The sequence below is a fragment of the Nylanderia fulva genome, unplaced genomic scaffold (assembly GCF_048542155.1).
Source record: "Nylanderia fulva isolate GAGA-0341 unplaced genomic scaffold, ASM4854215v1 Scaffold99, whole genome shotgun sequence".
NCBI classification, from domain to species: Eukaryota; Metazoa; Arthropoda; class Insecta; order Hymenoptera; family Formicidae; genus Nylanderia; species Nylanderia fulva.
The window spans coordinates 165367-182317 of record NW_028191123.1 but is presented as its reverse complement, the minus strand read 5'-3'; the positions used below and the strand labels follow the sequence as shown (position 1 = coordinate 182317).

At 31.8% G+C, this 16951-nt stretch overlaps 1 protein-coding gene across 11 annotated transcripts in view; it reads left to right on the top strand.

Annotated features, from left to right (window-relative positions):
• magu (SPARC related modular calcium binding-like protein magu) overlaps positions 1-16951 on the top strand; it is a 202282-nt gene that overhangs the window by 28085 nt on the left and 157246 nt on the right. For 8 of the 11 annotated variants that reach the window (XM_085490160.1, XM_085490158.1, XM_085490157.1 and 5 more), the window contains exon 3: positions 8164-8323. In XM_085490160.1, coding sequence (XP_085346286.1) covers positions 8164-8323 — 160 coding nt within the window. Of the gene's footprint in view, positions 1-207; positions 972-3575; positions 3650-8163; positions 8324-16951 lie in introns of those variants that run through there. The other 3 variants (XM_085490161.1, XM_085490162.1, XM_085490164.1) reach the window with 3 other exon arrangements.

Below are 16951 nucleotides of genomic sequence, written 5' to 3'. Positions count from 1 at the left end.
AGCCGACTAATATGCACTCGATCTGTCATTGATAACGACACCAGTATCTTATTTTATATTTTCATAAATATTTGTTAATCAAATATCATTGACTTATATATGATATATATCAAATAGTAGCTCATTAATCGCCAACATTATAAATATTCTTTTCGAAATTAAATTACTTAAAACTTCTAAATAATTTAATAAAAATTCGTAAGTGGTGTGACGTGACGCCTTTGGAGCGCCGTCACAAGGGCGAAAAGCCCGACCGGGTAGGACGTGACGGTCTGGAGCGCCCCTCGTATCGGGGAGGGTGCGATCCGTATTTTGTAAAACCTTCCTTACGAGGCTAGGAGTTACGCGCAGCATCGGCCTGTCGATGTGCGTGCCGTGAGATTATTAAGGAGAGCGACGACGACGGTCCGAGAGGACGGCCGGGAGCCATTTTGTACGGCAAGAGGAAGCGAGACAGGATGTGCCAGGATGCCCCAGCAGCATGGAGAGAGAGGGAGCGAGAGTGAGAGAGAGCCCGAGACCTCGCGCACATAAGTATCGAGTGGCCGAAATTTAGTACATATCTCGCGCAATATTAATGCGATTAACATGTTATAGAATAACGAGAGGACTCAGAACAGTATCGACCACGTGGCATATCCTGGAGAGGGACGAACGGAGGGCCGGGCCAGTCTGCCGCCCGTCTCGCGAGAGGAATGTCAGCCTGGGATATCGGAGGGAACATCCTCTTGTTCAGCGTTCAAAACTCTCGGCGAGAAGTTACACCGGCTAGGGGGAGAGTCCGGGAGACCCTAGGACCTCCACCATCGACCCTATCATCGATGGAATGCGCGGGAAATCGGCGCGGCGCTCGAGGTACCAAGGAGCGCGAGGCCCGGCTTTTCACTGTTCGGCGAGCTATACACGTGTGAGGGTGCCTCCAGATCCCGGCCTATATACCGCAAAGACATCGGACTTCATCGCCAAGTATTGTAAGCCGCCTCTTGGGTAGCCGTACGTGAGTGTTGGTTGGTACCGTGGGTGGCGAGAAAGTAGAGTAATTACCGTGAGTACCGTATCGTCTCGTTATCGTGTTGTCTTGTGCTAGAGAGAGCGATCTTTTTCTCTAACAAAGTATCGTTGCCGCGGGGCCAGCCGACTTCGAATTTCGCGAGCCGAGTTCTCTCCGAGAAGTGCTGCCGACAGTCAATCGTTCCGAGAGCGAGAATCTTCCATTCTTGTTCATCGGTATATTCCGAGTACCGTTCTATGTCACGGTCGCCGTGCATGAGATCTTTTTTGTTAATGATTTGGTCATTAAATTTACGGAATTTGCGTGCAGCCGTTCTCCGCGAGTGTGATAATTATTTAGATTTTCGACTCGGGGAGAGAGTCGTGCGAGAGGGTCACGAAATTGCCGTCGCCTTATCGTTAACCGTTTTTTTGTATCGCGCCGTGCCTCGACTCGTGTTTATGTGACCTCTATGTATACCGCGTACACAAGATACTGAGTTTGAACGACCGAACCGTTTACCGAGCATTCCTGTATATTCAATTGTTATAATACTGTCGCGAGATTGTTAGAAGTTGTTAAATATCGTCATAATTACTGAAAATTCGATTAGTCGATCCGGGGGATCGATCCCGTCGTACCGAAATCTTTGCCTCTGTGCATTATAGTTATCCGTATCTCTAGCTAATTTTATTGTAAATTTATATTTATTCCATGTACAGTTGTTAGTCATAATTGTCTGAAATATATCTGTCTGTCCATGTCAATCGGTGTAAGTCTCTCTGTATACCTCTCTCTCAGCCATAGAATAAGAACCATCTAGACCCGCGACTCCCTATCGGATTTCGAAGTGATACCTAAGGTCCCGTTTTTATCGCTACTGCGGCGCATGTAAATGCGCCTGGCGCCCAACTTTATCGTGAGTTACCGAAACTACCGAAATACGAGTAGTTACGCTCTTATGTTACCGATTTTCGACGCTAACGATCAGACTATTCAAATCGAATGCTCCCCTCTCCGAATTTGGCGTTTCGGAGCAGGAAAAGACGTTGCAAAACATATGTCCGGAAACGCCCCCCCCCCCCCCCCCGAACTACACCCCTCCAAAATTTTCCCCAAAAACTCGAATTTTCTATATATTGTCTAAACTTGAACTTAAAATTTATGAAAATTGATACATACACATTTCCTTGTGCGTTTTATTCATTTTTGTTGTCAAAAATTGTCTAACAAAATTTCGAAGGGGGTTTTAAGGGAGGGGGGCTATACATTTCAATATAACAAAACTTATGTATAATAAATTTGAAATACATTAACAGTTTATGGCAAAAAATACAAAAATAAGCATTTTTTGAGTCTTTGATTTTTTTCATACGACAAACCGTTTTTGAGATAATCGACCTAACAATAAAGACGCCTATACCTGTACCCTACGCCTCATCCTACGGGCAAGTTTTACGCAAACTATGTTCGCACGTAGAGCACTATCCGCTCAATTTTTGACAACAAAAATGAATAAAACGTACAAGGAAATGTGTAGGTACTAATTTTCATAAAATTCTAAGTCCAAGTTTAGACGATATACGGAAAATTCGAATTTTTTGGAAAAACTTTGGAGGAGTGTAGCTCAAGGGAAGGGGTGCGTTTTCGGACATATGTTTATAGAACAATTTTACCTTCTTTTGACTTGTAGAATATACCTATTTTTTCTATCAAATCTGGAACACCCTGTATATAGTTCATCACATATATATATATATATATATATATATATATATATATTATAATGCGAATACTTATTTAGTCAGCTCTTTTAATTTTTAAAGCCACAATCTCCACTTGATTCCTCTCGACCAATAGAGCCAAACGCGATGTTATTGCGACAATTATGAAGGAAAGAACATTTTGGAAAGGAATTTGAATCCTATGGTTGGGATCTCAAAAATTCCCCCTGTTCCTTCTCTTAACATCCCCTGTAAAGAAAATAGGCGAGAAAAATATTGGTCCGAAAGTCGGCTGAATATTTCTTTACAGGGGATGTTAAGAGAAGGAACAGGGGGAATTTTTGAGATCCCAACCATAGGATTCAAATTCCTTTCCAAAATGTTCTTTCCTTCATAATTGTCGCAATAACTTCGCGTTTGGCTCTATTGGTCGAGAGGAATCAAGTGGAGATTGTGGCTTTATATATATATTATGTTAAAAAAATTAGTAATTCTTTTTACCTACATTGTGGGATAACATCTTGCTCCTCTTTCTTCTATATAACTTTGCGAAAAATGATTACGGAATATGCGATTCCTATAGAAATTTTTTAGCATTTTAAAGCTTAAAGTCTCAGCTTTCAAATGCTATTAAATTTGTTTGGACAATGATTCTTACGTAGATGGCACAACTTTTAGGTCAACTGATTGTGAGAAAAACTTTAGGTTTTGAAATTACACCGAATAAGAAATTTTTTATTCTATTGCTTTAAGTGACTTAAAATTTCTTTCCTAAAATATTTATTTTAGAAATTAAGTACTGTAACTTTTTTCTTTATCATATTAGTTTAACTAATTATTACATTTTCGGCTTTTTTCAGTAGAATTTTTCCTAATGTGCCACCGGCATTAACATTAATCGAGGTTTTATACCATATGGAAACTATATGATTAGGTACGATTTTGCATTCTTATGTGTATGTATATATTTGTGTACATAAGTGTATGTGCAATGTATACACAATATATCTTACTAAATAACGTTTTTGCAACTTTATGTTAATTTTTTTTCATAAGTCCATATAAAAATTAGAAAAATTATTTATATTTCTAATTATATGTTTATATAATCGAGTAATTTGTCGCAAGCACTGACGAAATATCGGTGACGCAAGCAACTATTGTGCCCGTAGATATTGAATGAATTTTTCGATATTTGTATACCCAAAGAATTAGAATCTACGTATTAAATAGACACATTGTATGCTTTTTAGTAAAGGAATATTGAAAAATCGTAATCACGTGGAATGTAAATGTGTATAATCCTGACTTTAAAAATAGTTCAAGATTTCGATTCGTTCGGTTACATTTATATGCAACATATTTCGTAAAAATGCGTCTTCACTGGAGCAACTTTTTGTTGCTTATTATTGCTAAATGTTTTCAAATAATTCGATATATGTCAACTTGTAACAACATTTTGTCCACACTGAAGCAACATAACTACAGAAACATTTGGTTTTTGTTCCTAGTCCCGTTTTAACTGCGTCTGTGTCACTAAAAATTGAAGATCTATACTGAAAAAACATTTTTTTTTTTTGCGACTTGTAGATGCGTGTTGCTAATTTTTCTTTCATCCTTACCGCCTCGAATAGAAACACACGTAATAAGCGGCAACTTTTATTGCTGGCAATAGAAACAGTAAAGCTGCGTCTTCACTGGAACAACAACGAGCAACTTTTTGTTAGTCTATGTTTCTTTAAAAAGTTTCTAATTGTTGCCGAAAATTTCTTAACGTTTCTTACTGTTTCTGTTACGCAACAAAAGTTGCTACATGTTTTGTGTGTTTCCATTTGAAGCGATAAAGATAAAAGAAAAATTATAAAGATGCGTCAACAAGTCGCAAAGAAACAAATGTTCCTTTAGTGTCCCAAATAACATCACGTTAAAAATGGGACATAAGAGGTCTTAATAGTATATTAGCTAACAAATGCGGGGGATCGTAAATCGGCTGAGAGTGTGGAAGTTTGGCGCACGAAGCGAAGCCGAGTGTGACAATCCGCACAATCGGCCGATTTATGACCCGCACATGTTGGCTATGATATTTTGTGTGACCGGTGCGTGGAAAGAGAGCCCTTTCTAAAATCCCATCATGTATGGAAAGGGCGACTTTTCGCGCGCCGGTTGCACAAAGGTATCTTAAAGACGTCTTAAAAACATTTGTTTAATGTGATGTCTAAAAACATCTTAATAGTGCCTTTAAGACGTCTTACATCCCCATTTTAGACGTTATGTTTTTCGGAATGGATCTTCAATTTTCAGTGAGTCGCGATTAAAACAAGGAATATGAACAGAACCTAAATATGTTTATGGTAATTATGTTACTTCAGTATGGATAAAATGTTGTCACAAGTTGACATATGTCAAATTATTTAGAAACATTAAAGAGCCTTCTACGAAAAAAACTACAAGAATACGATAAAATTACTGGTATAATAATAATATATTATTGTGCAACCGGTGCGCGAAAAGTCGCCCTTTCCGCACATGATGGGATTTTAGAAAGTGCTTCCTTTCCACGCACCGGTCACACAAAATATCGTAACCAACATGTGCGGGTCATAAATTGGCCGATCGTGCGAATGTCACACTCGGCTTCGCCTCGTGCGCCAATCTTACGCACTCTCGGCCGATTTACAATCCCCCGCACTTGTTAGCTAATATACTATTGAAGAACTATTATTATGCCAGTAATTTTTTCGAAATTTTTGTATAGGTTTTTTCGTACGGGATGTGATAAAATATGATTATCAAATGCTTTTTCTAACTTTTATCTCATATTTTTATTCAATATTCAAAAATATTTTGTCATTCGATAACAATTATGAAAACAATGACAGAGTTTACTTATAACACAGACGCTAAATATTTACAAAAAATATTATAATAACACATGAACGCAGCCGAACGAATCAAAACTTGTGCTGCTTTTAAAAAGATTATATTTTACATTCCGCGTTATAATTTTTTATTGTTGCTATATTAGCGCTACATATTTAATCTCATTACTCTTTTGAGATCATGTAGGTGCAATACGCATATTGAAATATAAATATAAATTGAGAGTGTTAAACAGGCAATAAGAGCCATATCGCGGATGACAGTGCGTTATCCCAACGAAACTAAATTTTTTCGTTAGGATTAAAACCTGTGCACAAAGCACTAAATTTTTACTTGGACACAGCCAAGATTTAAAATTGGAATAATCTCTACAAGAGATTTAATTCCATACATCCCCTGTTCCCCCCTTAAGGAAATAAATGCGAGAGAAAAATATAGATCCGAAAGTCGCTGAATCGGGAATCGAACCCGAGACCTTTCGCTTGCCGGGCGACTGCTCTTCTTCCCAACTGAGCTATTCAGATTCCTTCGATTCTATACTTTTCTCTATTATATATATATAATAATGTTGATAAACAAACGCCTTTAAGCCAGCGTGTACAAATTAAGAATTTAACAAGGCTCTGTAATATAAATATAAATATAAATTGAGAGTGTTAAACAGGCAATAAGAGCCATATCGCGGATGACTCAGTTGGAAGAGCAGTCGCCCGGCAAGCGAAAGGTCTCGGGTTCGATTCCCGATTCAGCGACTTTCGGATCTATATTTTTCTCTCGCATTTATTTCCTTAAGGGGGGAACAGGGGATGTATAGAATTAAATCTCTTGTAGGGATTATTCCAATTTTAAATCTTGGCCGTGTCCAAGTAAAAATTTAGTGCCTTGTGCACAGGTTTTAATCCTAACGAAAAAATTTAGTTTCGTTGGGATAACGCACTGTCATCCGCGATATGGCTCTTATTGCCTGTTTAACACTCTCAATTTATATTTATATTTATATTACAGAGCCTTGTTAAATTCTTAATAACGCATATTGAAAGCAATCGATATTCTCATCATCAATTTATACAAGATATAATTAGAGAGAAATAAGTGTATGATAATTCTGACCGGAGTCATATATTGTATTTTGTTTCTAGTTTTTCTGTTTATATTATATGTGTTTTATTTTACATCTTTTTCTTTTGCTGCTTAGTGAGCTTCTGAAAACTTGATTGTGCCTGATCACATTTTGCTTTATTGTATTTTATCTATTCTCCATAAAGAGTAATTAATTAATTACCGGGTTAATTAAAAGCCAAGCGTGGTACGAATATTATTCTTTTTTGTCAAATGTTATATATTGTGTACATTTCGATCTCTATTTTATATTATCATACAAATAAAATTAGATTGACTGTTTGTTGTGCATGACTTGACAAGAAATATGTAACCATGTTTCTTAAGTTTTTTAGATATTTGTATCAGAATAACAATAAGTATGCGTGTGTTTTCCTAATTTGTAAATAGTTTATTTCTTTTAATAACTATATGTGAAGCAAAAAAATATATCCTTTATATGTCTATTGATATGTTATCAATTAATTTTGTGTACTTATTTAATTTGTCATTATAACCCAGACAGCACACAATATTTATGATAAAGATTCATAAATATTTATGAATATGAATTTTTTCAAATATTATATGAATATTTTTAAAATGTTTTATAAAAACTTTTATTTAACATATTATTAAAACATAGATTAAATATTTCATATAATATTTATGATATGTAAAGATAAATATTTATAGTAATTATTTTGAAAATATTTTTTAACTAAATTGTTAGTTCTTTCATTTACCGCTATGTGACATATCGTTTTCGTATTAGATTTGCGTCGTGAGAATTATATGTATAAGGCTGGCAAAAACAGAAATTAATAAAATTAAAAGTGTCATAAAATTATTTCTATTTTTGAGCTGCATTCTGCAACAGAATGTCTTTTAACAAATACGAGTAAATATACGTATATATCAATGTGTGCGTAAATTTATTTGTTAAACTATTCTGTTGCCTAAGTATATTCAGTGTATATTATAATTTTACATTTTATTTTAAAATAAATGTCTAATAAGTTACTTATAAATATTTTTAACTTTTTATAAATGGCTAATAGAGTTTGGAAAACACAAAAATATCTAATCGACCAAATTTTAGGTTAGACTATATCAACTGATTGTTTTGAATAAAAAATTGTTGATTATGTCTTTTAACTCATGATTTCTTACTGAGTATTTATTAAAGAAAATATAAATTTTAAAAAATCTGTATCATAATTTAATAAATATATTTATATTTACCACAACATTTATGGTAAATATTTTCTGATATTTATGATAAATATTGATGATCTATTGAATCTAAGACTCCAAAAACATTTATAAAATATTTATAAAATATTAAAATAATTATTATAAATATTCTATAAATATTTTATAAATATTCTGTGCTATCTGGGAAATATATATGTATAGGAATTTATCAGCAAGTAGCAGTTATAATACAATTAAACTTTTTTATTATAGGAAGAATGTAGAAAAAGGATAGCTGAATGCACGATGAACGGTGGTGGAAGCACACCTGTATGCGGAAGTGACGGAATTACATATTCTAATCAGTGTCAGATTATTTCTAAGCAATGTCAAGGCGTGTCTATTCTTATCAAACATATTGGGCCTTGTCCAGGTTTGTATTTTAACATTATAAGTAGAATATCAATGTTGATAACAAAAAAACATTGAATATTTGTGATTATATGTGAACGACAATTTATAGATATCAACAGATGTATAATAGTTAAAACATTTAAAAAATAATCAAACTTCAAAATTTCGTTGGATTTTTTAGAAGCATGTCCTTAAAATATATTATTGATTAAAATAATTTTTATTTTTAATTTTAATTTTAATTCTTCTGTAAATTTTGATTATTATTCTAATTATATTTAATCTATTAAAATATGCTAATATAAACAGTAAAATATTTTTTCTTTTTATTATAAAATATTTAAAAAATATCTGTATATATTACTCATCAGTTATTTATTATATTTTTGTCATTGTTGACTTTTGATATGTTATATCTTAGTACTTTTTTATTTAATAGGGGTAAACAATATAGTGATTGGCCACTTAAGCAAGATCGCAAAACAAAAATCGAATTATGAACCTGAATTCAATAATTTAGAGAAAAAAACCACTAGTACTAATCTCTGTGAAAAATAATAATAATCCATAATAAAATAAAATCCATCATAAAAATTTAGGAATTAATAAAAATTATGTAAAAAAAACTCTCTTGTCAAAAAAGATAATCATTGGCTATATTAACACAGTTATTGTACAACAGTGCGATAGTGATTGGCCTCTATCCATGCTAGAATGAGTAAATATATATATATATATATAATTAAAGAGTGACAAAAAATTATTTAGCATCAAAAAACCAAAATTATTAAATCAATATATATTTTATTACATATATTTAACATAAGATGAACATATTAATTAAAATATAAACAAGAGAAACAAATTTTGTTTAACAAGTATAATATTATTTTAAACTAAACGAACTTTCTTTGAAAATATTTCATTTTTCAAAATTTTTGGTTTTAAAATTGCCTGATCCTTTTTCCTCGTTTTTTTTTGGTTTTTCATCAATATTTTCTTTATTGTCAACTTTCTCTTTTTTAACTTTCTGTAACATCGTTTTTTTCTCCTGTTGTTTTTGTAGTCTTGCTAATTTTTTTTGTTCTTTTAACTTTTCAGCTATTTTTTTCTTTTCTAACATTTGTTGTTTTTTATCATCCTTTCGTTTCTGTTCCATTTTTATTTGTTCTAATTTTTTCTCTTCATTTAATTGCCATTTAAAGGATGAAATCGCATATGATGTTCGTTCGGTAAACTTTTTTCCTTTGCGCGTAGGTGTTACTGGTCGTGGTAAAAAATCTTTCAGTTTTTTAGAACAATCTTTACGATGACTCAGAGACAAATCAAGTACTTTATTATCTTCAGTCTTATCGGCTGCTAGATTCAATTCTAAATTATTTATATTATTATTATATGAAGTTTTATTATATTCAACAATATTATTTATTTCTAAATTATTAACATTGAATTTAGGCTTACCATTTGCTACAATAATATTATTTACTCCTAAATCATTCGTAACATTACTTTCAATTTTATCAATTATTGCAATATTATTTGATTCTGAGTCATTTATAATATCACCTTCAATTTTATTAGTTGTAATCTTATTATTTAACTCTAAATCACATAGTATAATATCACATCCAGTTTCATCAATTGCAATACTATTTATTTCTAAATTATCTGTAATTTTACTTTCATCCTCATTAATAGTCAATATATTATTTAACTTTAAATTTTCTATAATATTATTAGTATCAGTCTCATCATTTATCGCAATAATACTATCTAACTTTAAATTATTTTTAATATCACTCTCAGTTTTATCAATTTTATCAATATTTGACTCTAAATCACCTACATTTGACTCTAAATCAACTACATTTAACTCAAAATCACCTACATTTGACTCTAAATCAACTACATTTAACTCAAAATCACCTACATTTGACTCTAAATTAACTACATTTAACTCAAAATCACCTACATTTGACTCTAAATCAACTACATTTAACTCAAAATCACCTACATTTAACTCAAAATCACCTACATTTGACTCTAAATTACCTACAATATCTGTAGCTAATTGTGCATCATAATTATTTGTTGAATTTGATACTTTTGTATATTCTTCAAACAATTGATGGAGAATTAAAAACTCTGTTGACTTGCTTTCTGCTGTGACTTGCTGAGAAGGAAATAATTGTAATTCTTTCAATAAGTCATCTCCCACTACTTTGGCATACGTTTCAAATGAAATTGTGGCTGCATTAGATGGACGATCAATAGTGATAATATTTTTGGTCTTAACACCAAGACATTTTGAGTAATCTACTGCATCTGGATTCCAAGGATATAAGCCACATGCTTTGAAACCATTTCTTATGGTATTACCATCAGGTGAAAATTTATCAACAGCATTTTTCAAAAGTGGAGCCATTCTATCTAATGATAACGATAGTGTTGGATTTTGTTGCCTCCATTCTAAAACACTTTTTTTCCACATATTCTTTAAAGGTCTAAATGCTGAGACATCAGCAGGTTGTAACATTCTTGTTGAATTTGGATATAAACAAATAAGAATTATCTCTAATTCTGAACAAAGTTTGCTTACTTCTAAAGTGACATGACTACTATGCCCATCGACAAATAAAATAACAGGAAACACAATCTTTTCTTTTTTGAGATAAGGATAAAATACATTTTCTAAATATTCATAAAATAATTCTGCATTCATCCAACCACTTGGTGTTACACCGATTCCCCAATCATCAGGTACTGATCGTCCAACAGAGGCAGGTAATCTTTTGTAAGGAAACACAACAGTCGGTGGAGTTGTTACTCCACTTGCACTAAATGTAAATAATACAGTCAAATTTAACTTAGAGTTTCCTCTATCAATTTCATAAACATTTCGTGCTCCACGAGGAGCTATCACATTTTTCATCTTTGGACATACCATAAAGTACGTTTCATCACTATTAAATATACGTGTTGGATCTTCCAAAATATGTAAGTAGTTATGTTCTGCCAAATAATTATATATCTCTTTAAACCAATTTTTAATATCATTTTTACTAACACAAGAACTAGCATTAGTAACTCCTTCTGGATGTCTTTCAGTAAGAATTGGGTTTCTTTTTAACAAACTTTTATACCATCCATTCCCTGGCATGTTATTACGAAAAGGATTTTTTTTCTTTGTTTGATCCAAAAATTCTTTGACACTAGTTTGTACGTTAATTTTTCTCATAGGGAATCCTTTCCGTTGGCAATCAATAATCCAATTTACTAAATCGTCTTCTCCACTACGACCTAATACAGGAGCTGGACCTGGAGTTGTTTTTACAAATGCATTACTCATTCTGAACTGGATAGTCGATCTTGGGACACCATATTGTTTTAAAGCTGCATGTTTTGACATTCCATTTTCTATTGCATGAATAGCATCTTCAATTTGTTTTTCACAATATTTTTTTTGGTACTTGTTATCTTTCTTAACTTTTGGCATTTTGTTCAATTTAGAAATTAATTCTAAAAATTAAAAATTTGTAAATTAAGAATTTTATCAATTATTATAATTTGTATTATAAACTGATTTATTTATAATAAATTATTTGTTTCTATTTTATAATGATATAATACTAATACCCTATAGTATTGATTATTTTACTTACAGCTGACTGAAAAGTAGTATATTTTCTAGTAATATCAAATTATTGTTTTAAAGATGTTTTAACAATCCATTTTTACGACTGCATGAATAGTACTAATCTTCAATTTGATTTTCAAAATATTTTTGTTAATTTTTTTAACTTTTGGTGTTTTTTTTGATAGATTAATTTTAAAATATAACCTAAAAATTAAAAATTTTTTTAATAAAAAATTTTATCAATTATTATTTTTACATAAATTTATATATTTTTAATAAATTATTTCTTTCTATTTATTATGATAGAATATTGAATATTTTATTTACAGCTGAAAAATATATCTTTTTAGTAATATAACAAATAAACTTACTGTCTTATCTGTCACTCGATATAAGGGGCCAATAACTGTCACACAGTTTCCATAACCACAAAACAATCATTGGCCGAGTGGCCAATTACTGTTGTAAAACGTCAATCGAGTGTTAGTCGTTGGCATAGTTATAATTTTTAAAATATATATGTATTTTTACCGATACGAATTTTTTTTACACAATTTAAACTTTATTAATGCATGTATATCACGAAAACAAAAATTATATGTCATAAAAACATTAAAAAATTTGCAAATCGTTGGCTCCACTCTTACGGTTTTTTGATTGAATGGCAACAGTTTTCAAAGTATGTTACCAAAGTCATTTTATTCATTATTTATATAAATTGCAATACATAGAAAATAATTAAATATTAATTGTATTTGAAGCAGAAAAATGTATTAAACATTTTTTATTTATAATTGAAAATATTTTAATAGTATTTCCTTATAATCTTTAATTTTTTTAAATGTAGCCAATCATTGTAGAGTGGCTAATAACTGTACTGTTTACCCCTACTAGCTGGCGCTTGTTTCTCTCACGCTTCGCGCGCTCGGTATGTAGTTGCAGATTTATGAAGATAAGCAAATAACAATTCAAATTTAAATTCGAAAGACTCGGATTCAATTTTTGATTCAACAACTTTCGGATTTTTCTCGCCTTTTCTTCTACAGGAGAGTCAGAGAGAAATAAGTGAATTTAGTAATTTTGGGTTGAGATACATTTTTTGAAATAAATCTTAGCTGTATGCTAAAAAAAAATTCGTATTCGCGCACATTATCTAATAATTTAATAATTTAACGTAAAAACTACACGACCGATTTTGATAAAATCTTCACCAGTACATTTGTATGAATATAGTATGAAATATTTACGCCACAACGTTAAATTATAAAAGTAAAACTCTTCTCTCGACCGTACTGGCAAATATTATTTATTAAATCACAACGTTTCGACCCTTCCTTGAGTCCTTATCAAGTGATCTAGATATACATAGAGAAGAAATACAGTACAGAGATTAATACAATAAAAAAATTACTTCACTTAACAATATTACAAAATAATAAAAAGAAGCGAAACATACTTGTGAAAATAAAAATAATATTATAATTTTAAGATGTCAAGAATGAACATAGTGTCAGTTTGCCAACACGTCAAGACTCTTAGACGAGTTATGAGAGACTAAACGACCTTTATTATTTTGTCGTAGATATTACTTAAATTGTCGGTATCCTTTTGTAAGTTAATAGCGTTATTATTTTTCTTAATAAAAAACATCAGCGATTTCTCTTTTTCTTACATGTTTTTTACTGTGCAAAATAACCGGCGAAGTCCAGTTAAAATCGTGATCGAATTCAATTTTATGTTTGCTGATAACTGATAGATCACGATAGATCACGCAAATAGTAAAGATCGAATTAATATCGTCCTGGATAACATAAAGAATCTAGAGATTAATCACAAGAACATTCCGAGTGATTTACTAGAAACTACCAGAATTTCAGTAGCTGATTCTCTCAAAAAGTTTTTATGTGAAAATAAACACATTTCTTCTTCTGACAGACACATCTTATAAGGTTTTTCGCTCTGTAAAAAATTTCTACGTGATAATGAAAATATTTTTGTTACCAAAGCTGATAAGGGTCAGATCACCGTAGTAATGAATAAAAATGATTATTTGGAAAAAACGGAATCGTTATTAAATGACGAATCCACTTACAAAAAAAACTAAAGAAAAATCCTATCAAACAATTAACTATAAAGACTAACGCCTTAATAAAATATTGGCGAAATAACGGTTTGATTGACGACTCCACGTATAAGTCATTAAATATCACTAATGGTAATTTACCACATTGTTATAATCTGCCAAAGGTTCACAAAAAAGAATTTCCTCTACGCATCATTGTATCTTCATTAGGTAGTTCAGTATATAATGTTGCTAAATATATTCATAATATTTTACATAGTTCTAATTTGTTACCGAAATCTTACGTTAAAAATGGCTGGACGTTTTCCGCAAATTTAAAAGATAAAATTATTGACGACAATAATACTTTGATTTCTTTAGATGTGACCGCTCTATACACTAATATTCCAAAAGAATTGGTTTTACGAGCTCCCAGCAAACACAGTATATAAATGTTATATACTTAAGCATGTTACATGTAACGTATATGTTAGTTGTAATTTCCCGCTCATAGATGTAACATTTTTAATATTACATATATTACATTGTAGTTATATTGTCATTATATCCCAAGATAGCACTGACTTATCAATACATCAATGTGCTATTTGGTATATAATTACAATATAACTACAATGTAATATATGTTATATTAAAATGTTACATCTATGAGTGGGAAATTACAACTAACATGGATGTTACATGTAACGTACACGTTATATTACCTGTTATATTCCGTTTTATTACAGTAATGTAACAATTATATATCGGTGTTTGCTGGGCTATTGAGAAACGATGGAGTGACATTTCTCAAAATACGGATTTCAGTCTTACTCAGTTCTTATATGCCGTCGAATTTATTCTAGATTCTACTAGTTATAGCTTTAACAAACAATATTACGAACAAATCTTTGGTAGTCCCATGGGATCTTCTCTCTCACCCATCTTGGCAGACATGGTGATGGATGATCTCGAAACACATTGTTTAAGTCAACTTAGTTTCAATGTTCATACTTATTATAGATATGTTGACGATATTTTCGCTATTATTCCAAAGACCAAAATCCACGAAATAATACCTTTAATAATTATCACCACCGTTTAACCTTTACATATGAGACGAAATCAGACGGATGTATTAATTTTTTGAATACAACGATCTCTCGGTCAAATGGAAAGCTTGTAACAAATTGGTACAGGAAGAACACGTGTTCGAACAGATATATGAATTTCTTTTCCAATCACCCTTTTAAATATAAAATGAACACAATTTTTAATCTTGTAGATCACGCGATTCTCTTATCTAATGACCAGTTTCACGACGAGAATATTAATATTGTGAAACAGATTTTATTTAATAACTGCTTTTTAAACATGTAATTGATCGTTGGATTAATAAAAGGATTAATTTTTTAAAACACAGAAACATGAATGAATCGAGTAATGAGCGAAATATTGTTGATAAATTTCCTTTCATTTCACTACCTTATGTTAATAGCTTAGGCGACATCGATCGAATTTTTAAAAATATCGAATTTAATGTTGTTCATAATATTCCTAAAAAACCGAATCATTTTTTTTTTAATTACATTCGGCAAAGATAGACTACCTACAGATAAAAAGACAGAAGTAGTTTACGAAATTAATCCAATGATTGCAACGTGTCATACATCGGACAAACAAAGAAACATCTATGTACACGTGTAAAGGAACATTTCAGCAACATCAAAATGCTTTCGAGTAATTTATCAGTTATCAGCAAACATAAAATTGAATTCGATCACGATTTTGACTGGACTTCGCCAGTTATTTTGCACAGTGAAAAACACGAGTAGTATAGTGGGCCCGTCTATGGCCCGTCAAAACAAACCCCCACCACCGACCCGTCTGGCGCCGTGTCTTATCTTATCTTATTTTTCCCCCACCACCGGCGTCTGGTTTTTCCGAGTGTGGGTGTTGGGGAAAAAAAAAATGGCGACTGGCTCCGAAAAGTGAGGATAAGAATTTTTTTTTATTTTTTCTGATTTTCTCTGGATTTGAACCCGGGGCCTTCGTGTTTCCGAGCAGGGTCCTAGTATGTTAAGCTAAACGAGATCTTACTAGTCTAAGGATTAGATGAGGTATTTAAGCTAAAGTTGCGTAGAGTACGGCATGGGGGTTCGAGTATACGTATGACAAGGATAGCTCGTCGAATCAAATGGTCGATATTGGACGGGGTGGGGTAAAAACAGTTCGGGTATACGTATGGCAAGGCTAGCTCGTCGAATCAAATGATCGATATTAGACGGAGTGGGGTAAAAACATTTTGGCCAAGAAAAGCGTCATGCGGTCGACCGGGGATCGGTGGCAGGTAGTGATTGACAATGCCGTAGGATAATAAAAAAAAGAACACGCAAATATTTGTACAGGCGAGCATTCCGACTCGTGTCACGATAAAAAAATAATGCAACATCGTAGATTAGAAAGAATGCTTATTGTTGAAAAGATGTCAGATACAATTTTATTTTAAAATAACTCGCGGCTTAATGAAGGTGAACAGGAACATGCATGTTGAGGAAATTTCTGGAAAGAGGAAGTGAAAGAAAATTGAACAATGGTTTTAAAAGTACAAATATGATTTATATTTAAAATATTTTTACAGAACAAAATTTATTTATTGATACTAAAACTCATATTATATATTGTTATGATTCGCTTGTTTTTTTGTGAGTAAAAATTTTACGAAATAAGTGTATGATTAAACGATCGTTATATTCACAATCTTTGGAAAAAAGAGTGAGAAACTGATTAAGATTATAGCCGCTGCACATATAATATAAAAATACACAGCAGTATTGTCCGCAAGTCTTAGAAAAAATTCCTTGTAATTGTTGAATATTCCAACAATGGATGATGGAGTTTCGTCGAAGTCGGATGAGAAATCTTGGATACAAGGGGGGTAATCCGTA